Source organism: Mauremys mutica, chromosome 18, assembly GCF_020497125.1.
Source record: "Mauremys mutica isolate MM-2020 ecotype Southern chromosome 18, ASM2049712v1, whole genome shotgun sequence".
Classification (NCBI taxonomy): domain Eukaryota; kingdom Metazoa; phylum Chordata; order Testudines; family Geoemydidae; genus Mauremys; species Mauremys mutica.
The window spans coordinates 12,366,737-12,390,500 of NC_059089.1; the positions used below are offsets into that span (position 1 = coordinate 12,366,737).

A 23,764-nucleotide genomic window follows, 5' to 3' on the forward strand; every position below is an offset into this window, starting at 1 on the left:
GGCACACCCCCTGGCTACAGCACCCTGGGCGTGGGCCCCGTTTGCTCGGCCCTAAGGCCGGCCCTGCCAGTGAAATCCATTTTAAGGTTCAACCACAAACGGGCGAACAGAATAAAGCGCATGAGGTTGTTGCATTAACCATGGTTGCCATGGAGGGAGACAATGTTGCTTTGTTACAGATGTAGGGTGAAATTCTCTTTGAAGAGGGTTCGCTTGCATAGCTTTATTTTCCAGGAAGAGCAAGCTTCATCTCAGAATCTATATGCTCCAAATCTCAAATGCTGGCACTGCTTATTAGCAGCTTGCTGAGTGGAGAATATTCTTCCTTATATAGGCCTTTCAGAAACTAGGTCAGAGGATTAGTGAGTACTGGTGGTTAAAATCCTCTTTGACTGCCTGTCTTCCTTTATTATTTCCTTGCCTGACCCATTACGTAAGCTTGTGCCTGCCTGTTTTTCTAAGCTTATTTGTCTTGCGGGCAAATTGCGATGACCGCAAAAGATAGCCTCTCTTGCTTCAAGTGTGGTAATACTTCAGAATGCTTCTATGTCCATGTTTACGCCTTAGTGCCTACCATGTTGGCTTGTTTAGTGGTTGTATCTTACAACATTAATCTTGCCTCCTCCTCATAAACCCTTGGCTGATTTTATGGTTTTTAAGAGCTACAGTAGCTACACAGCTGATTCAATGGCCAGTAAAGTTGCCAGTGAAAAGGTATATAAACAACATAGGCACAAGTATTCCTAAGGATGGTGTATTAGGGATACAGGGTATTCATCACAATTAGATCTATATAAGGCATTGGCCTGGGAATCAGGAGACCAGAGTTAAACTCCAGGCTCTCATTATCTGTTTGTACAACCCTGATCTTGGCTGAAAAAATGCTGCAATACAAATAAAAACTAATAATTATAGTTTTGTGGGAAATGTTTTCTAAGAACCTCAAACTACAAGCTCAGAACTAGGCACCAGGATTGTCAGAAGTACATCTGTGTTAAAGGGCTGACATTTTCTTGCCACACTGTCGGAAGGAGATGATGTCTTTCTGGAATTTTTACACACACACACACACACACACACACACCACTCACTATTAAAAAGACAAGATTTAGCAAAAATTGCTACCTGCTCCCTTCTCTGAAATGCAGCTGTTTCTCCCTACCACTGTGTTAGAGTCAAACAAAGTTTCTCGCCACATGCTTTCAGCAGTTTTATTGACCAGCCTTTGTAGGTCAGGACTCCTCCTCCAGGGTCCAACAAATGCTTCCTTTATGTCTTCAGTGTAGTGAATGCCATGGTCAGGGAAAGAAAGTGGGGTGCCTCAGGGTGTTTGTCCTTCCTTTTTATAGTTTCAGTCACTCTCTTGAAAAACATTTTCAGCAGAGCACTAGAGGCCAAAGAGTCTATATGAAAGGAATCATAGAATCATAGAATCTCAGGGTTGGAAGGGACCTCAGGAGGTCATCTCGTCCAACCCCCTGCTCAAAGCAGGACCAATCCCCAACTAAATCATCCCAGCCAGGGCTTTGTCAAGCCTGACCTTAAAAACCTCTAAGGAAGGAGATTCCACCACCTCTCTAGGTAACCCATTTCAGTGCTTCACCACTCTCTGAGTGAAAACAGTTTTTCCTAATATCCAACCTAAACCTCCGCCACTGCAACTTGAGACCATTACTCCTTGTTCTGTCATCGGGTACCACTGAGAACAGTCTAGCTCCATCCTCTTTGGAACCCCCTTTCAGGTAGTTGAAAGCAGCTATCAAATCCCCCCCTCATTCTTCTCTTCCGCAGACTAAACAATCCCAGTTCCCTCAGCCTCTCCTCATAAGTCATGTGCTCCAGCTCCCTAATCATTTTTGTTGCCCTCCTCTGGACTCTTTCCAATTTTTCCACATCCTTCTTGTAGTGTGGGGCCCAAAACTGGACACAGTACTGCAGATGAGGCCTCACCAGTGCTGAGTAGAGGGGAATGATCACGTCCCTCCATCTGCTGGCAATGCCCCTACTTATACAGCCCAAAATGCTGTTAGCCTTCTTAGCAACAAGGGCACACTGTAGACTCATATCCAGCTTCTCGTCCACTGTAACCCCTAGGTCCTTTTCTGCAGATGTTCCCTGATGGCTTTTTCTCATCTCTTTGGGTTTTCTTTGTTCCCCTTCCTGCTCGATGACTTTGTTTACTGGTTAAATGCAAATTAAGCAGCGCACACATTCCTTTGTCTACAACAGAGCAGTTTGCCAACCCCTGTTTGGGCAAGACTGTGGAGTTTGGAACGTGTTAATAACATCATACATGGAACTCTTACAATTTTACATCCAATGTTGCCACACCTATTTTATTAGGATGATACTGACCAGCAAATTATGAGTTTTCAAATGATACTTTACAAGACATTCCTTGTACCAAAAAATATTACAATCGTGTGTAGGGGGTGAACACAGAGTTACTTTCTGTCACAGTTAGGTTTCTAAATCCATTGTTCGGCAGCTAAAAAGTGCTGAGCACACAACAGCCCAAAGGAACCTACTGGGTGTTTAGCACTTTTGAAAATTAGGTTATTGATTTAGGTGCTTAAGTATGGGTCTAGAGCTCAGATCCTTACAGGTATTCAGGCACCTAACTCCCATTTGAAACCAGTGGAAGTAAGGGGTCTAAATACCTTTGAGTTTTTGGGCCTAGAAGCGTAACTTTCGCTTTCTACTTTTGTAAATCTTGGCCAGAGTTGGTTATGTCCTGTAATCTGTAAGGTTCAGAACAAAGTTCAGTGCTACAGCAAGCAGGTGCATGCAACACCACTGAATAATGTAGCTGAGACTACTTTTGCCAGGGCTGCCCAGAGGATTCAGGGGGGCTGGGGTCTTCGGCGGCGGGGGCCGGAGCGGAAGGACCCCCCTGCCGCCGAATTGCCGTTGAAGACCCAGAGCGGAAGACGCTCCGGGGGCCTGGGCCCCGTGAGAGTTTTCCAGGGCCCCCGGAGTGAGTGAAGGACCCTGCTCCAGGGGCCCTGCAAAACTCTTGTGGGGGCCCCTGTGGGGCCCAGGACAAATTGCCCCACTTGCTCCCCCCTCCCGGGCGGCCCTGACTTTTGCCAGAATGAATTTGATCTCAGTGGTCATATGATCAGTAACTCCGGCTGCTATGATTTGTTCAGTCTCTGCTTTTCTATTAAAAAAATCAAGAAAGAAATCTGCTTTCCAGCCATGCTTATCCTTCCTATTATTTCTTCTCCAGCTAGAATATCGTCTGCACCCGACTTTGCTTGCTTTGAGATGAAAAGGTCAGGCTGGACATTTTCAATTTCATTGCCTTGCTTTTAAAAGAAAAAACACATGTGAACCCTTTCCCAAAGGCATCATCTGTCCCTCAGCATTTACTTTGCAGAAATGCTCCCTCTAGCGCCCACATGCACTATGTATTAACTGGTGACAGTTGCTTGGTATGCAAAGATGAATGAAACAGACTGCTCCAAAAGAGAGAGAAGGTGAGTAAGGTAATATCTTTTACTGGACCAACTTCCGACAAGCTTTCGAGCCACACAGAGTTCTTCTTCAGTTCCCAGACCTGAACGCATATCCCTTTAACCATCAGAGGTTGGTTCAATAAAAGATATGACCTCACCCACCTGGATTCTCTCATATCCCAGGACCAAAATGGCTACAGCTACACAGCATTCTCCAAAAGAGACATTTCAGCAATGTGTGCCAATGCAGTCAGACTTATTGGCACGACAAGTTATATAAGCATTTCCAAAGTAACAAAGAGCCAGACCTATCAGGTACATGGTCAGAGTATCTTAGATCCTTGATTAGGAGAAGAACTTTCCAAGCTGGGAAACGAAAGAGACATAGTAAGCAGAGCTGGTTGGGAATTTTTTAATGAAACAATTTTTTTGGTCAGAAAATGCTGATTCATCAAAACTGAAACTTCTAGCAAGAAAGGGTTGGGCTTTGAGAACTTTTTCAACTTGAAAATTGTTTGAGGGAAAAAGTTTTGAAATTGTTGAAAAGTTTCATATTTACATTTTGAAACAAACCAAAAAAAAATCTGGTTTTCCGGTTTGAAGCAATGTTTCATTTTGAATTTTGAGCTACGTATAGTAACCAACCAACCAACAAAAAATGAAAAAGGTCAACATTGAAAGGAAATGTTTTTAAAATTATTGAAATGGCCCCAAATTATTTTATTTTAATTTCAGTTGATGAATATTTTGGGGATTTTGAATTTGTATCCCAATTCTTGACAGGAAAATGGTTGGATATCTCAAAAAAAAAAATCTATGCACGGAAAACTGTTTCCCACTGAGCTCCAATAATGAGTAAACCCTACCTGCTCTTCTATTTTGGTTCATGGTCATGTACTGGCTAGGACAGCAGGCAAACCAGGAAAGCTGAAATTTAGGACAATTTTGTCTCAGGACTGAGAGAAATCATTGGTTCTCCTCTTATTTTCTGTCTCTGTAATGCTTTTTAAGAAATACGAATTGGAGTAAGTTGTACTGGTAATTTTAAGCAGTCATAATAGCAGTAGCAATAACAACTGAGGAATTTATATTCCGAGGACACCTCTTATCTGCAAAGTGCTTTACACATTATGGTACAGGTCCGACCACTGGGTAAAAAGAGGGAACGTGTCACCTTCCCCAATATTTGGCTATTCCGTTTGAACTAATGCATTCTTAATCCTGTGCCTGCCCCCCTGCCATTTAACCTTTTGTAACGTCACTGCATTATTGCACCTGGGAAACATCCTGGCCTGTCTTACACAAATGTTTAAAGAAGGTGTAGACATCAGTTGCCTCAGCACACTAGCTAGGGTAGTATAGTTACTAGTGCGTCCTTGATTGCTAGATGCAGTGGGTGTCATCAGCTGGCTGGGGGAAGGGGGAGCATTCCTCCACTGTGCATGGAACAGAAGGTAGCAGGTAACAGAGAGGACTGCATTCTGCTCCCTCTAGGAACATTAGTAAGAAGCCCTGAAGATTATAGTAACCACAGTCCCATGAGTATTGCCTTGCACAAACACCGAGGCCTTCATTTTTGCTGTTACTGCCATGCTCTTCATACTCCACTGAATACACCCAAAATTTATAAAACTGACATTGCTATATCTACCAACTGAAGTCCAGCTGCCTCTGGGGTGGAACTGCTTAACAATTCACAGCAACACAACACACGAATTTGGAGCATTGTGCATAATTTAAACTGCAAGGGGACTTGAGTTAGGCAGAAAGCAGGAGGCACTTACCTGAGCTGGAAATTGATCAGGTTAACGTCATAACTCTTGCAGAAGTTACCAGGGAGTCTGTAAAAACTACAGACTCCAGTGCTGTAGTTTCCTTCTCAATTGACAGCACCTCCAGAAGCACAGCGCCCTCTAGCACCATGCTGGGGAATTGTTTCAGAAATGACAGAAAGAATTTTACCTGGTGAATCTCCAACACCACTGCCCTCAACACTTGATTTTTACCAAGAGGTTTCACATCCAAGAACTGATCCTGCCCTATGCCTTCTGACAAAGCAATCACAAACCCAAGGTGATGCAGCTACAGGAGACATACTGAGACGCTACCAGCTAGTTCATGCATGTGAACATTAAGATCTTTGTATGCAAAAAGTTCTGTAACCAGTCCACTAAAGAAGCAGCTTTCTTACTGGGCTATGACTAGGACAAGAAAATAGTGTTCACGTTTAGATTAGGGTTTGGGTTTAGGGTAGAATCAGGTTTGGATTCAAAGGCACTGAAATGTGATCTGTTATGGTGAGAATTCAGTCCAATTAATTTGTGATCCTCTGACATACACACTTCTGGAACTCCCCCTTCTGGAATAGCTAGGCTCCAGCTGTTTGGATTCAGACACAGATTGTGGAGTCAGGAAATTCCCCAGGGTTTGAAGGTATTTCTGGTCTGGGCTTTGGTTCAGATTATTCTCTCCTGGTTTAGTTTGATAACTGCCACCATCAGTAGTGCAAGTAGGGTGGTACTCTCCACTACGCAGTACCGGCAAGAGATTTTTAGGGGGTACAGGGAAGCAGAAAGACTTGGGGCTAACCTCTGCCTCCAGGGGGCTCCGCTCTTCTCCTTAAAGGAGCAGAACACAGCTAGGGAGGGCATTCATTCTTTATAGGGCTTTAACAGCACAATGCATATGCTAACAAACTTAAACAAAGGCTAGAATATGTATTGTGCTGGTAAATTGGTCATGAGTCCTCAAGAGGGAAGGGGTGTGGGGTGGGGGGGAAGAGGAGGGACAGAAGGTGTTTAAAGCAGTGTTTTTTAAATTCTGTTTCCCCCCATTGGTCTGAATTATCCATGACATTCATATTGCATCACATCAAGTCCAAATCATTAGAGGAATGCCTGTGCTTGCATTGACCAGAGGGTGTTTGGATTCTGATGTCAGCCCAGTTCTGCAGCCTGACAGGAATCAGGTGTTGTCCCCAGTGTACATAGAATTCTTCTTTGCAGCCAAACTAGTCAAACATGCATTTTGCTAACTGGAACTGGAGCCACAAAACAAAGAAAGCAAATGCCTCATTTTCCAGCTTTGTGGGTGAGAGAAATAGAAGTGAAGATTATAATGCCGGACACTGACAACCTTAAATCAGCTGCCTCAGGAATCTGCCAAGAACTTTGCTGAAAATATGTTCCTCATCTTAGCAACGGAGCTAAGACTTATCACACATCTGCCCACCCTTATTCAAATGACCCGCCTTCTGAGGCATTGTCAGTTTCACCTAGAACAATTTACAAACTTGGAACCTAATCCTATAAACCCTTAATAATTTTACCAATCCCACTGAAGACAATGGGACTGTTTGTCCTCAGCAGACTTTCCTGTTACATGGGTATAAGACTAGGTCTGTGAAATAAAGAAATGCATTAATTAAGCAATTAAGCAGTGAACATTCCTGGGAAATGTCACCTCAGGACAGTCTCTATGCAAAAGAATAAATGGACACAAATCTGACATCAGGAATCATAACATTCAAAAACCAGTAGGAGAACACTTCAATCTCCCTGGTCACTCAATAACAGACCTAAAAGTGGCAATTCTGCAACAAAAAAACTTCAAAAACATACTCCAATGTGAAGCTGCAGAACTGGAATTAATTTGCAAACTGGATACCAGCAGATTAGGCCTGAATAAAGAGTGGGTATGGTTGGGTCATTACAAAACCTAAACTAAATTTCCCCAATACTAATTTCTGCAAACTGTTACTCACACCTTCTTGTCAACTGTCTGTAATGGGCCACTCTCTTACCACTTCAAAAGTTATTTTTCCGTCCCTTGGCATCCTGCTGTTAATTGATTTATCTCGTTAGGCTAACCTCACACTTGGTAAAGCAACCCCCATCCTTTCATGTATTTATACCTGCTCCTGTATTTTTCACTTCATGCATTTGGTGAAGTGGATTCTAGCCCACGAAAGCTTATGCCCAAATATATTTGTTATTCTCTAAGGTGCCACAGGGACTCCTTGTTGTTTTAACTCAGGAAATGTTGATCATCACTTGAGCTGGGCCTGGGACCCAGGGTTCATATCTGAAACTGCTGTTGGGCAAAAAGAAGGAGTGTTCATACCTAGAGGGCTTGATTTGGTTTCAATTATATTGATAACCTGCTGTCATCAAAATATGTCATCAAAATATGAATGCTTAGCTACAGTTTATCCCAGCTAGCTAGGTCTCTTGGGTCTGCAAAACTGGGCTGGGAAAGTGTAAAAGGAAGTTTTCTTGTTGCTTAGGTTGAAAATTTTTCCTCAGCATTGTTTTTCAGTGGAAACCTGGGGTTTGACTTAACACTTTTTTTTCTTTTTCTTTTCAGGAAAATGCCTGCTTGCTGTGGCAAATGTTAACTTTCTGGTTAAAAGAAATCAAAATATTTTCCGCCGAACACATTTCGGTTTTAATTCTTGTGATAAAATAAAGCACTTTCCAACCAGCGCCACTTTTTGTGAAATTGCCAGTATATCTTCCTTCTACTTGGGCAAAAAAATATACTAAAAACGGCCTCTCTCACCGTATTTCAGCTCTTCGCTACTCAGCTCCAGGAAGCGAAGAGAGACAAGAAAATGAAAAGTAAAGGCGTGGGGAGAAAGTTAGTCAAATACTTTTGTTTTTGAAACTAGTTTCAGTTCAAGGGTTGATCAAAGTTCCAGATTAGTTGTTGTTGGTTTTAACGCCTGCCTCAATAACAACAACCTGATAAGAAGGGAGGCCTCTTTGGTAACGGGGGCTGCAAATGAATTGGTGAAAAGCACAACCTGTACTGAAACTATCTACATGTTTCCACTCTCGGTCTGCCTGTCTGTGACACTCTCTCTTTCCTCTTTGGTGAATATAATTTACAGTAAAAGCACAGGAAACTGAATGATTTCCTCCTAGGAAAGCACCTGACAAAGAGGTAATAGTGCAAGTAGTGAAGTAATATCTGTGAGTAAAGTCGTCAAATGATTTGGCTTCATCACCACCTGCTGCATCCTCCGAGGTTTCAGTAAAAGACCTGATCCCAGAGTGAGAGGGCTTTGATGTGGTCATGAAAGTGCATGACATTCAGAAGGTATGCGAGTCCTCAACTGCTCTTAGTGACAGCCCAAGTACAAGCAGCTTTGAATTTTCCATTGTTTTTGTGACAAAGCATTTACTTGATACGTCACATGCGATACCACACCAGAATCTGCCACAGTCACCCACCTTACTCTGCAACTAGTGCATTGATGTCAGTGGGACTAGTCATGGACCAAGACACTACTCAGTGTGAGAAATGGTGGCAGCGTCTTTCTCTTGGGAACTCTGGTGGGCCTGTCAGACAAACAGTTGGGTAATCTGCAGTGTCCTGTGGGTGTGACACTGCACAGCTGCCATTTTGAATCCCCACCCCCCACTCCTGTGAAGAGCGAATCCTCACACCAGCTTTGGCTGTGGGACCATCACTGTGTGGCCGCCATTTTGGATCTCCCATCCTGTGAGGAGACAGTCCCTTTCAGAAGTTTAAAAATCTTTTTTCCAGATACCTAAAAACGGACAGCTGAAGTTTTCAGAGAGATTTGGGCACTTGGCTCACATAAAAATGAATGTGATGTAGGCATCCAAATCCCTTAGTCAGCGTTGAAAAATCTCAACCAAAAACTTTCTGAAATTTCGAAAGCTGTCCTGACTCAAGAGCCAAGTTCCCCATCCAAGCAACTCCACAATGGCAGCTGCAAAAGGAACAAGGGTGGATCTCAATGGGAGCAGGAGTCTTCTACACGTCAAAAGTGACGGCATGGTAAGTGGATTTATGTGTATCTTTGTGTTCATGTAGGGGTGTGTGTATCGTGGCATGAGGGATGGCAGATTAGGAAAAATGGGGATTTTATATTTTGTTAGGGAAAACAGCTTGTCCACAAATAGAATAGAATGTTACAACTTTTCTTTCTTTCTTTCATACCCAACACTCTATAAAATACACAGGCATCATGATGGCAAAAGATGATTAACTTTGGTTGTTCCTTTCTCCACCCTGAATGCCATAAAGCGTCTAAATCCAAATTAAATCATGGTGGAGTAAATGAGGCAGTCAAAGGTGATGTGAATTAAGTGTTACTTTGCAGGAGGAAAATGAGGTGGTGTAAACTTGATGGCGAACCATTCCAAACCCAGTGGGACATTCCTCAGCTCTGGAAGTGCCGGGAACCTTTTAGTTGAAATCAATGGGGTTGAGGTTCCCAAGCTGCTTTTTGAGCTCCCAAAAAACCAGGAGTGGTTTGAAATGAGGAGGATGGCCTAGTAAAGCAAAGTTAGTCTCTCTTTTCCATTTTTTTTTTTTGGAGAGGCTCCCCACACCTGTCATCTAACCCAGCCTTTTCTTCACCACAAGAAAGATTGCCCTGTTATCTTGATGAGATTCTACACAAGTAGTCATTCGTTCATGGTGCGGCTGCCCGCTTTTCCAGGAATTAAGATAATTTGTATTGTTGTGTGGACGACGTCTGTCTGCACTTCCTCTGCGACAATCACACCTTGTTTATTAGGACTCATATGTGTCTTACCCGCACACAGCTTCTCTGGTACTGGAGGCTGAGATTTCTTTACCTGTGGAGGCAGGCGGGGAAGTACCCAAGGGGAGGCTGTATGCACAAAGACAGGCGTCATGAGAGTTCCTGATCAGACATTTTCAAAGAAATGTGTTGCATGAGAAATGTGTTGCATGGAACGCTGATGGGGCTATCCCCATCAGCCACTGGAGCGGCTGAAGAGACTGGGATCAGTACAAATGAATAATTTCTTTTTGTCTTTCCTCCAGTTTCTTTTTTACACACACAAAATTCTCCAAACCATAAAATGCTCATGTACGTCTCCCTAAGTTAGTTTAGCAGCAAAAGTTATAGTCTGGGGGAGATCTGTGGGTTGGTGTGAGAGGAAAGAGCTGAGCTTTGTTTGTTTTGCTTCATTCTTAATCATCACCTGCATTCTCCATTTATCTTCCCACCAACCTTCTTTATAGAATCATTAGCAACCCTGCTAACTTTAATCTCATGGGTTACACAATCAGCTACTGTGGCAGGGAGCATGAACCGAGGAAGTATAGTTACATGGCTAAAGCAGTTGACTGGGACTCATTATCTGGGTTCATTTCCTGTCTCTGCAACAGATTCTGTGTGTCTCCTCTGGCAAATTGCTTCCTCTCTCTGTGTCTGACGCTCAGTTACACAGACAAGCACAAAGCTATTTTCATTCAGGCACTCCCACATCTCCCACTACACCCATCTGCCCACTCAGACCTTCTTAAGGAAAGTTTCAGAGGGGTCGCCAGGTGAGTCTGGATCTGTAAAAAGCGACAGAGAGTCCTGTGGCACCTTTAAGACTAACAGATGTATTGGAGCATAAGCTTTTGTGGGTGAATACCCACTTCGTCAGACGCACGAAAGCTTATGCTCCAATGCATCTGTTAGTCTTAAAGGTGCCACAGGACTCTCTGTTGCTTCTTAAGGAAAGACATCCCAAGCTGAAAGTTGACGTTGTCCACCAGACAATAATAATCACCTTCCCGCCTCAGAGTGACCGCAGGACATATATAAAAAGCCTTAATAGAAAGGTCCTGCAGTTACAGACATCAGTAACTGTCTGGACTACCCTTTCTATCCAGGAAAGGGTCCAAGAGGTAGGGCTACCTTGTCTCAGGGCATGCTGGGAAGTAAACTCTGCATGCAATCCCATGCATTTCCTCTGAAGAGCACTTGCGTGGGGCAACTCTGAGAGGAGAAGGCTCTTGTGAGAAGACATATACTATAGCTAGTTCAGACTCTTACGTTTAAACATTTGGTCTGGTTCTTTGCTTTGTTTGTTTTGCTATTTAACTAGGCAACAATGCAGGCAAAAATAAATTCTGCTACGATTGATGAGGATAATACAAAACAATCTTCCATCTGAACATACAAGTTCAATCTTGTAATTTTAAAAGCCTTGTCAATACCCCCAGCATGCCCTCACCAATCTCTGAGCTATCGCTTGCAGGGGCTTTTCAGTAATGTCCCCATCGAGAAATCTACCACCACCACCAGTAAATCCAGTTCCCAAACCATTCCTGACGGTGGAATTTCCACTGGAGGAGTTTCTCTGTGTTTCTCGAAACATGAAACCACTCCCCTAAATAAAATTACTCACGTGCGTATTTCCTGGATTGGACCAATCATACTGTTCCCCAGAGTATGAGCAGCTCCCATAGGCGGCAGGTTCGTATAATTTTTGGTGGGGCCCAAAATGGTGGTTCCCCCCCCCCCCCCCGCTCTCACCCTGTAAGCTGATATAAAATGAAGCTACAATGCGTCAGCACCACAAGATTACAAGGGTCAATTAAAAGTGGAAAGTCAGAAGCAGCACTTGCCTATTAATACCTAATATACGGTATTTGTTGCACCTGTTGTGACAAAGTGGGAATGTTCTTAATGTTTTCTCTGAATACTGTGTGGGTGCCTCAGTTTCCCCTGCAAAGTGCCAACTGACGGTGTTGGGGACAAAGAGATCAGGTGGCCTCCTTGTCCGGAAGAGACACAAAGGCCAGATGAGGGAGTGTCAGTTTGGAGCTGGCTGGGGAAATCGGGAGAGGCCCAGAACTTGGGTCTGGGCTCCCAACCCCCCAAGATGGACCTGACTGAGGGGTCCTGTTTTCTGTACTTACAAGCTCTGTTTTAGACTGTATCCCTGTCATCTAATAAACCTTCTGTTTTACTGTCTGGCTGAGAGTCACATCTGACTGCGGAGTTGGGGTGCAGGGACCTCTGGTTGCCCCAGGACCTGCCTGGGCAGACTCGCTGTGGAAAGTGCACAGTGTGGAAGGGCATGCTGAATGCTCCGAGGTCAGACCCAGGAAGGTGTAAGCTTCTTGCCCTGGAGACAGTATGCTCAGAGAGGAGGCTCCCCCAGAGTCCTGACTGGCTTTGTATGGAGTTGTTCCAAAGCATCCCAGCATCCCCTTCCACACCATGCGCTTCCCGGAAGTCTGCACAGGCACTGACACTCCCTCCTCTGGCCTTTGTCTCTTTTCCAAGCATTAGGAGGCCACCTGATCTCTTTGTTCTCCAACATCTTCAGTTGGCACCTTGCAGGAGAGTGGCCCAGGCCATCAGTTGCCTGGAGGCAGGGTTGCAGCCATTCTCTGTGCAGACGGCATCACACTGGCCCTCTAGGGCTTTACAACAGTCACACCCCCTTATCCCACCATCTAGAGCCTTAAGAAATGCATTAGGGAAACTGAGGCACACAGACAGTATTCAGAGAAAACACCTGTATATGACCAGTTACATACTTTGAAGGGTGTAAAATAATCAAATATTGTGCTAAATACAATGATACTCCAAACACCTTCAGTTGGCACCTTGCAGGAGAGTGGCCCAGGCCATCAGTTGCCTGGAGACAGGGTGTCGGCCATTCTCTGTGCAGACAGCATCACACTGGCCCTCTAGGGATTTACAACAATCACACCCCCTTATCCCACCATCTAGAGCCTTAAGAAATGCATTGGGGAAACTGAGGCACACAGACAGTATTCAGAGAAAACACCTCTATACGACCAGTTACATACTTTGAAGGGTGTACAATAATCAAATATTGTGCTAAATACAATGATACTCCAAACTGACCACCAAATTTAAGTTGCATGTTTTTCCCCTCAGGTGAGGGTTCTGGGGTGGGGCTGGGGATGAGGGGTTCACAGTGCAGAAGCGTGCTCGGTGCTGGGGGTGCAGGCTTTGGGGTGAGGCAGGGCTGAGGATGAGGAACTTGGGGTGCAGACAGGCTGCCCCAGGGTTAGGGCCAGAGAGGACTCCCCATCACCACCACTGGCAGCAGCAAGCTCCAGGGGAGGGACCCCTCCTGCCCCCCACGGCACACACACTCTGCACATGCTCCTAGAGCCCCTCTCAGGTCCAGAAAGCTCACTCCCCTCCCCTATGATGGGTACTGGGGGGGGCACAGGTGGCCTTCCATGTTGCTGCCCCTCACCATAACTTCACTGTGGATGGGGCTGCCCCTTGCCCAGCATGGGGCAGAAGTGGGGTAGGCAGGGTGGTGGCTGGCTATGGGACGGGGGAGCAGGGTGTCATAAAATTCACCCAAGCCCCAGCTGCTCAGGTCTAGGAAGCCTCCCTCTCCCATCCCTCCTGTGGCGGGTGGGTTGGTGGGTGCTGGGGGAGGGGGCATTGCCTTCACATGTGGCTTCCTGCCTCCCCTGTGCAGCCTGCTGTGCCTCACTGGGGGTAGGAGTAGGGGCTGGGACTGGGGCTGGGGCAGGGGGGGAATCATAGGGTCAAACACTCAAACATAATAAAAAATCATAGGGTCAAACACTCACGGAAGCCCCAGCAGCTGCTAAGGTGAATGATGTCTGTCTCCTGGCCCGTTTGTGTCTCCTCCAGGTAGGGGCAGAAGAGGGGAGGCCCCCTCGACTCCACTCCCCCTCCTGAGTGCTTCAGCAGTAGTTAGCATTCCTCTTATGCTAATGCTGCAGCCTTAGGCTACAGCAGCAGCAGCAAAGGAGAGAGAGAGACGCGCTGTGCGCTCTCTTTACATTCAGGCAGGGGAAAAATCTAGCTCCAAATATTGGTGGAGCAGAGCCCCTGATTATGAATATTCCTGGGGCTTTAGCTCCAAGAGCCCATATAAGTTGGCGCCCATGGCAGCTCCTGCAATACTGCAAGCATTTCTTGGGCACTGTGGTTATGCAAATGTTCAAGCCGGCTTCTGTGTCAAATTTCCTTCTAAACAGCCTAAGGTGTATCTTAAGCAAGATTTTCTCTTAAAAAGGGTTAAAAATTTAAAAACAAATAAAAAGAGACAGGGGTAACATTTTAAAAAGTGCCTAAATGCCTTAGTACCTTCAGGATATGTCCACACTTACGGTGTGCGGAGCGCACACACCGCATGTCCAGCGAGAACAGGTATAAATAGCAGAGGAGGCACAGTTTAGGCGGGTAGGGTGCCTTACGTGCCTGAACCCCCAGGGTATATCCCTGCTGCAGTGAAATGCTCTGGCAGCAGGGAAAGGTTCTGGCAGCTCCCTGCTGCCAGACTCTTTCTCCTCTGGCACTCCCCACACCCCATAGCCTTTCCCCGTTGCCAGAGCCTTTCACACAGCATGTAGCTACACGTGTAGTGCATGTCCTCTACACGCTGCCATAAGGGTAGACCGCTGAAGTTCCATTTTCAAAAGGGAGTTAGGGCCAGATGTTCCAATGTATTTAAGGCCCAGATCTTCCCATTGACTTCAATAGGAATTAGGCACCTAAAAAGTTTTGATGAGCTGGGCCTAGGCGATTAAGCTGAGAAAGGCATCTAGTGGGATTCTCAAAAGCACGTAAGCAGGTTAGACGCTTATCTCCCAATGGGAGCTGACCGTCAGTAGGCATTAGGGTCAGATTTTTAGGCCCCAAAAGCTACAGATAGGTGCCTAATAGAATTTTCAGAAGTGCCTAAGCACCTAATTTCTGTTGTTGCCAATGGAAGTTAAGCACATAGGTGTTTTTAAAAATCCCATTAGGCACTTAGCTGCATAGTCCAGCATCTAAATTCATTTAACTATATGGCCTGTATGCTCCTAAGTCACTTAGGAACTTTCAAGGATTTTATCTATGACTTAATTTGAAAGTGGCTTCTAATTTCTTATTTGGGAAAAAAATAACCTAGATGAGTCTCTAGATCAAGCTTGGCAGGTTTTACATTCACTTAAAGCTGAGAGCGCTCTCATAATTTTTGCAAAATGACTTTGTCAAGTTAAAAATAGGGACAGAGGAGGGACAGCGAGATAGAACGTCCTATAGCCTATAAAAGATGCTGTAATATGTTTTTTGATCCTGAATCAAAATTGTATTAGGTCAGTCGTTTTCTTTTGGCATTCCTTACTTCGAGGTCTTGCCAATTTCTTGCTAGCCAGTGGCCCTGAAAAATATCAGGCAAGGTATCTGTCAGCGAATAATTACTGGAAATGTCTCTTTCCCATTCAGCTTATTAGCATACTTCTGTGACTAGGTGGAAACCTAAGCTGGTCAATACCAGCTGTATTTGGATCTCCCAGATGAAACCTAAGCCATTAGCATAGCACAACAATGAGATAGAGGTTGTTTTGAGATGCTTCTAGTAACGAAGAAATCAGTTCTGTGCTTTTCACCTCATTCTTTGCTGGCTGAATGTCTGCAAACAGGTTGTGAGTTTCTTAAATGTGCTTGTTGTTCAAAACTATTCAATGCCATTTCGCATTAATGTGAAGAATGGTCTCTGTAGTATTCAGCCATCTCTGTGTGACTTGAGAGGGGGGGGTGAGATCCAACAATGGATGCTTTGCTGTTCTTTTCTGGTGTCTGTCATTTGAAGGGCTCACTCTGTGCTTTAACAAATATCAATGAGGAGCATAATCCAGCACCTTTCCCCAGTATCCCTTAGTTTCATTTCAGTATTCTAGAACTGGCAAGGTGCCTAGATTGATTAGCCAAGTGGAACTCTGGTTCAGAGATGTCAAAGAGGGGCTAAACAGCTTTTGAAGTCCCTCCTTGTAACATGGGCATAGTGGGGATGATGCTAACAGAGGAAGGATTTACACCGGCAGGGAAACACAAGGCCTGGTACATTAATCATGAGTAGAGAGCACTCAACTATAATGCAAGATGGAACTAGTGTGCCATCTGCTGGTAAAAATGATAGAAATAATGCTAGCTGAAGTCTGAACAAATTAGCGTGGGAGAGAGAGTTTGAATCCCCACCAGATGTTGGGATGGGGGACAAAAAGATCCCTCAAAAAATCATTGGCTAGTATTAGCCAATACATTTGGCCACTTCCCCATAAAGGGGTTTGCTGTTATCAACCTTTAACTCATTTAACAGCCTCCCTGCATTTCACTCTCTGACTTTCCATGTCTAACATTTGTTTTGTGGTGAGTGACTTGTGCATTGTGTGAGATGGTCATGTGGGAGACTCATAAAAAGTGTGTTGTATTGTCTTGGTTCTTGCAACATGTCCTGTTGTTGGATGATTCTGAAACCTAGGCACTGAAACCCGATAGTGAGGCAGATTGTGGTGAGATTTATTGCTCATGTCTGGTTTGCTTAGGTAGCCACATAGCATCTCCATGTACATTCATTCACAGCATACACGAGTCTCAGCATAAAACCTTGGATGGATTTGCTAATAGGCAGTCTCTTCTCCGGTTGCTCCAAAGTCCTGACCAGGAAACTGCAGGGGAATGCCCCCAGGACCTAGGGTGACCAGATGTCCCGATTTTATAGGGACAGTCCCAATTTTTAGGTCTTTTTCTTATATAGGCTCCTATTACCCACCTCCCCCATCCTGATTTTTCACACTTGCTGTCTGGTCACCCTAGACCGTACAGCTGTCAAGCAGCCAAAGTTCAACTGTAAGAAACCAGTTGAAGGATCAGAGGGGTAGCCGAAGGATGCAATTTAATAAAACAGCAAAGATTCAAGTGATGATGAAGGGGATCAAAAGAGGAGATGTGAGTTTTTCCAGTATCTTTGTTCACTTTTTTTATACCACGTCAATTCAGCAATTTCTGACCTAACCAAACTGCAGTAACAATGGATTAACTGTATCTCTGTATGGGACAGAAGAAAATATGGGTCGAAAACAAGGCGTTGCTGATAGGTCTTTTCCTTCTTTATCAGACATTGTATGAAGATATGGGCTGGGTTCTGTTGTGTCCCAAGTGAGTGGCAACCTTTCATTCACATGCTAAGAGTCAGGGTTAAAGGCAAACGACTAACATCTTTCGCGTAGCTGAAGTCGAAGTATCTTAGTTCGATTTACCTGGCCATCCTCACGGCGGTGAGTCGACTGCTGCGGCTCCCCCGTCGACGCTGCTTACTCCTCCTGCTGAGGTGGAGTACTGGCATCGATTCGCGGATCGATTTATTGCATCCAGACGAGACGCGATAAATCGATCCCCGATAGATCGATTACTACCCACTGATCCGGCGGGTAGTATAGACGTACCTTGAGGCACTTATAGGACTCCCCTCCTCACACCCATTACCATAGCATCTGAGCACCTCCCGATCTTTCGTGTATTTATCTTTTCAACACCCCCCTGTGAGGTAGGGCAGTGCCATTATCCCCATTGTACAGATGGCAAACTGAGGTGCAGAGAGACTGAATCCCAGAACCTCTAAGGTTGTTAGGCACCAAACTCCTATTTCATATACTTTATCAAAGGTAACCACTGGGCTATCCTTCCACTTCAGCTTTTGTGAATGCATCCAGCTGTTGGATGGATGTCAGCACAGCTCTGCCAAAGTGGGGTATTTTTAAAATTGTCCAGGGGATTTAGGAGCATAAGTCCCATCAAAAGCCAATCCTTTAGGTGCTTTTGAAATTCTCCCCGAAAGTGAGCTGCCCAACCACGCATGGGGGCTTGTATAAAGTCTGGGATGCTTTCATCAGTGGGCTGTCTCTACCTTGATTCTTCCAAAATCTCAGTCCAGAACACATGGGCTTTGACTCACACCCACAGAAGTAACTGTTTCGTAGACATGATGAGTTATCTCGCGAGAAGTTTTCTGTTGAATAGGGGACCCTCCTGTTCCTTGTCAATCTCTAGTCTCTCCTGTAAAAGATTAGGACTGAGGAGGCAGGGGAAAGTACCTTCAATGCTAACACTGCTGTGAGTGGCCACAGCTTGCTGGCAAGGAGTCTGCCATACCTCTCCCCTGGTACTGCAGAATCTCCACATCAGCTGAACATGCAGCTCCGCAACTGGATGAACCGGCTTTACACATCTGTGCTCATACCCTCAGCCAGAGGCTCTGGGCCAGAGAATGATCAATAACATTCGGGGGACGTTGTAATGAAAACAGGGTTTGATCAGTTTCAAAGGATTACACTAGGGCAACGCTCTTGGGGGCTGGGAGAGGGGAGAATCTTGTAAACAGAGGTTTAAAGGTGGCCTTGAAAAGAACAGGGCCTGGTAAAAATGTTTGCAAGAGGTGTTGTGGCATAGTTGAGGCCTTTAGGAAGAAATGTGGTGGAAGACAGATATATTTTATGCCATTAGCTAATCACATGTGTATTTTTAACCTAACCATATTTTAGCTCCAGCGTGATATAGAAACTTCATGTATTTGGGGAGAAAAAAAAAACCCTCTTGGACAGAGTTTTGCAGGAAGTTGTTGCAACAAGGCACAACCACCTTGGCCAGCAGCGTGAGTCCTTGTTAGAACAGATCTGCTCACGTCTGCGCTCACAGAGCGAGCATTTTCTTTCCAAGCCACAATCCAGAGATGGCAGAGGAAGAGTAGAAGCCCACAACCGAGGAGCATGGTGAGGACAAGGCAAGGAAGAGAGACCAGGGCTTAAAACAAAAGGTCTTTTATTGTCTTTAATCAAAGAGTATGGTACAAAGGAACTACACAGAGGCTTCGTTCTTTCTTTTTTTTTTTAAAGGAGCCCTTTATTTACACAGGTGTTCCACATCACCATTTGGTAGCTAATCCCACCTTTGCATTTCGCTTGTTTCCCACCTAGTTGAAAGCAAGAGTCAGTCAGTTAAATGGCACAGCGAATGTGCTTCTGGATAGGAAAAAAGGAACACCCTCTAAAAACCTTCCCGAGTGTTCCATTGCAGTGAGTCCACCAGAATACTTACACCCAAACACTGACAAAAGGGAGTGCGCTTTCTGAATAAATTTAGCATCCTGATCATTCTCAGCCTGCTTTACTTAAGGAAATATACCCTGGACGTGCACAAAGTTGATGCATGAAGAAAATGTAGAGGTTTATTTAAAAGTAATTGTGCTTTATTTAAAAAAAAAAATACAATCAGACACTGTCCTGCTGTGTTTCAGAAAGCATGACAAAAATGTTGCTTATTATTATCATTATTATTATTATTATCATTATTTTGTCATTATATTAATATAAAATTAAGATTTTGCTTATGGTTTAAATTGTACTGCTTCCCTTCTCCCATCTTTCTCTGCGATACATGATATAGCAATATATATATTTTAAAAAAGCTTTCCAATGACCAACAGAAGTTCAACTAATAATAATAATAATGATGATAATCATACAAATTTGTGTGTGTAAAATATGGCTGGTTCTCAAACTACCAATGTACAACCTTTCCCCCCACCCCTCTCTTGAGCTGCCCATGAGACCATGAAAGAATCTTGTGACGGACCCTTTCTGAGAAAAAAAAAACCCTCCCAAAATCTAAAATCAATACAGAACCCTTGAGATTGTTGTCTTTGGTGTGAAGGGCATTCACCATGGGCAGCGAAAGCTGGTCTGCAGAAGATGCTGTGGTTGCATCAGGCTGGTCACTCAGATTGTAGGAGGACCCCCAGTTAGGCCAAGCGTCATTGATGCTTTGGTAAGATTACCAGCTGCCTTATCCCCCTCCCCCGTGTTATTCCATAAAACCCTCCCACTACTCCCACCCGGCTTCCCAAACGTTCCTTCATCTCTGGGTTTTATGCTCTCTTTCGTCTCCCTTCTAGATTCCGGAAGCTGATGGGTCTCAACTTCATTTCTGCAAACTGGATGGAGTATTCATGGCCCTTCCAGTGGAACCAGTTAACGCCCTGCAAAAACACACAGGCAACATGACCCCATATTAGTACAATCTGCATCCCTTGCTCTTATATAGTGCTTTTCAGCCATAAATCTCAAAGTACTCTGTAGCTGGGGAAACAGAAGCACAGGAGTGGTAAAATAACTTGTTCAAGGTCACCTCAGTAGGCTAGCAACAGAGCCAAGAACGGAAGCCAGCTCTCCTGACTGCCAGTCCAGATCTCTATCAACTAGGCAATGCTGCTGGTACATGTGTTATTCTATTCTTTAACCTCATAACCGAGAGGTTGCAATATTTATTATGCTCCTGTATTTCTGCATTATAAACTCATAGATTGTAAAGCTGGAAAGGACCATTAGGATCATCTCATCTGACCTATGCAACCCAGACTATAAAATTTCACACAGTGATTCCTGCATCAATCCCAGTAAGTTGTGGTCGAATTAGGGCATCTTTCTTAGCAAGAGATCTCCAACCTCAATTTAAAGGCTGGTGAAGAATTTACCACACCCCCTGTTCCAACTCCAGCTGCAACAATCTGTGAATAGAACAGCAGTGGGTTCCCCACAACTTTTGTCCTCAAGCGCAACTCCTGGTGTGAGATTAGTGAGGCTGTAGTAGCTTTGAGATCCATCAAAGCCAGTATTTCTATGCCATTCCTTTTACTGAGCCCTGCTGGAGCTTGGGCTAGAGTAACGGTGTCACTCCTCCACCGTTCTCTCCTATGTTTACTTCATTTCCAACAGAATGCTCTTTTTAAAAAACACGAGAACCTGTATTTGAAGTGATAAAAGCTCCAGCCCCAAACATTCCCATGAACTCTCATGGGAGAATGAACAAAGAAGGTTGAGAACATGTTTGGATTGAACCACGATTCTCATTTGGTGAACGTGATTTAATATACCTACCATCCCATGATTTATTCAGTTTTAATGATGAGGTTTCTCCTGTCTCTCTGAAGCACTATACGCGACAAGAGACTGACTAATAGAATGAATGAACCAGTGGCTTGATTTGGTAGGGCCACTCCTACATTCCCATGCCTGGTGGATCTTTATGTAACATTGCTTTCAAATGGAAAACTCACCTGACTGTGGCTGTTGTCACCGTATCTGCCCATCAGATTGACTCGGTGACAATTCTTGTACCAGAAAGCACCTTTGTAGGACAAAGCACAGTTTGTGATAGCAGCGTCATTGTCCTTATCAAAGGTGGAGAAGGACCGTCCATTGTGATAGATCATGGAGTCACCTATGTAGGAGAAACAAAGAGACTGGTGTCACAGTTTTCACCTGGCTTCTATTCTGCATGTGCAAATAATTCAATCGGCAGGGGCAACTCTGAGTTTTTTGGGCATAAAATACCTTGGTTGCTCCTGCTGAAAAACCTGGCGGTGCATATCACAAGTTTTGCAGAGACCACTTTGAAACCGTGGTCTTGAATTTCACTTGAAATGCTATTTGCCAATCAATAAAGGAGAGATGTGCCCACACTGTGAATTTTGCCTCTGTATTCAGATTCTGAACCCACCACAAACTTCTTGGGCTTCAGATCTGGGGTTTTGGTTCAGGCCTACCTCGGCTAAAAATAATTACCAAAAGTAAACGAAGGTCAGTCCATGGAGCTATGCTGATCTACATCAGCTGAACATCTGACCTAAACATCATCAGTGTGTAGACTTCAAAAAATGACAAATATACACATTTTAAAACTAAGTCATTTAAATGGATTCCCCGTTCACTCACTGAATCCAAGACTGCTGAATCCAAGATTCAAGCCCTTGCTTGATTCTAAGATTCAAGCCCTCAAGGTGCAGCGTTTCTCTTGTTCGAATCAATGTTGTATTGTTTAACAACTGCAGCAGAGCAGGGCACTATATTTCTTACGCTACTTTAGGTGTCAATAATGTTATCAGGAGACACAAAGAACCCCTAAGACCTTTAACTTCAGCCTTGACAGATGCTCAATTGCCTTTCCATTTACCTCTCAAAAATGCACTCATCAAATTTAATTCTATGCAATGTGTCTTTGGATCTGGCAACTCAACAATTGTCTGAAGTGAATTTGATCTCCACGGTCACTTCTACGGCTCTGTGTAAAATTGCTTTGGGGCCAATTTCCGCAGTTCGTGCACTCGGGGCTCAATCCTGGTCCTCTGTCCAAAGCCAGAGTGAACAGACAGTGCAGGGGGATCTTCATGTAAGTCACTAATGGAACGGAATCTCCCCTTCAGCAGGTGACACAGCAGTGATGCTGCTACTGTAACCCATGAGCTGAAGCAGCAGCCTCTACCTCAGTCTGTTTGCCCGATAATGGGGGAGTTTGACTAATGGAGCTGTATAATTGCTAAGCCATTGGCTACTCTCCTGTCATAGAATCATAGACTATCAGGGTTGGAAGGGACCTCAGGAGGTCATCTAGTCCAACCCCCTGCTCAAAGCAATGTCAATCCCCACTACTCAGCTATTCAGAGAGCCACCATGGACAGCTGCAAGGTGCATAGTCCACAGAGAGTTCTTTCTGTGGCCATGCACGGCAGAATCACAGTATTTCTCTTTTGTTTAAGCCCTTATGCTCCTGTGGCACAGGATTTAGCCCTTGGTCCTTACTCTGTCAACACTGAAGCCAAAGAGGGGGCTGGACATGGTCTGCAGGCCTGTGCTTAGTGGGATTGAAGGAGGCACAGGTATTCTTCAGTAACATTACCAAGTATGTTATCACAGGGGTCAGCGGCACATTCTTAACAAATGGCGCTGCGGGAAGCTATTGCGAGCCCTATTAATGTCAGGTAGGTATTGCTAAAATGAGACATATGTCTGTTTACATTCTGTCATAAGCATGTTATAAAAAGTGGCAATCTGAAGGAGCAGAGCATTTAGAATGGACTCATAGAGGAAAGTGATCCTTTCACATTTTCCAGTCTGTCCCCAAAAAGACTTGCCTGCAGTGACAACAATCCCCATCGCTTGCGCACAGAAGTTGTTGCTCTGAACCAAGTAGAAGGAAATTGTAGCTCCAGCCAGATATGGAGAAATGCATTCTCCCCCCACCCCGGGTCCTTTCCTGGCCTATTTCCAGTCTGAAAAAATATCAGTTTTAACTCACCTGCCGTTCCACTGTATCCATCCACTTTTAGCCGATAACGGGTCTTGGAGTCTCCCACGCTAAACCTGTCATAGAGAGCGTAAGCTGTCTCGCCTTTGTCTCGCAGATCCACACGCAGCTCATACTGGCCCTGGGAAGTGATTTTGTGGAGGTTCTCCAGACCTGTAGTAATGAATGGATAAATGAGGAAAGAACCACTCTGTTGTCTCTCGATCTTCTGTCCTAATGTCTTATTACCACATATTACATCTTCCTGCCATGAGCCTCTTTAGAGAAGCCAATATTGTAGTCAGCAACATGGCTGTCATGCCTACAAGTGACGCATTCTCTTTTGTTTCAGAAAGTTCTTGGCAATTGCTTACCTATCCAGAATTCATCCGTGGGATCCCCAAACCCAGCGGCGTAAGTCCTCCAGTTCCTGTAGAAATCCTCCTTTCCATTGTGGCGCCTCAGAAACACCTAAAACCCCAATATGCCAGTAGCTTTATATTTACAATAGTTATGACTTTTACACACTAAAGGCTTCCATACACCAACCATCCCAAAGCAACATGGGCACTGATGTATTCCAGCCCAGCTTGTACAATTTTAGCAGGCTCAC

General features: G+C 44.6%; 1 protein-coding gene across 6 annotated transcripts in view; it reads right to left on the reverse strand.

The window, feature by feature from the left end:
* Nucleotides 1-18,835: 18,835 nt before the first annotated feature.
* TNC (tenascin C) overlaps nt 18,836-23,764 on the reverse strand; it is a 94,228-nt gene continuing 89,299 nt past the window's right edge. For all 6 annotated transcript variants that reach the window (XM_044992980.1, XM_044992978.1, XM_044992977.1 and 3 more), the window contains 4 exons: nt 23,526-23,622; nt 23,164-23,325; nt 21,146-21,309; nt 18,836-20,068 (listed from right to left, as the gene is read on the reverse strand). In XM_044992980.1, the coding sequence (XP_044848915.1) occupies nt 19,958-20,068; nt 21,146-21,309; nt 23,164-23,325; nt 23,526-23,622 (534 nt within the window). In that variant the 3' untranslated portion in view covers nt 18,836-19,957. The remainder of the gene's footprint in view (nt 20,069-21,145; nt 21,310-23,163; nt 23,326-23,525; nt 23,623-23,764) is intronic.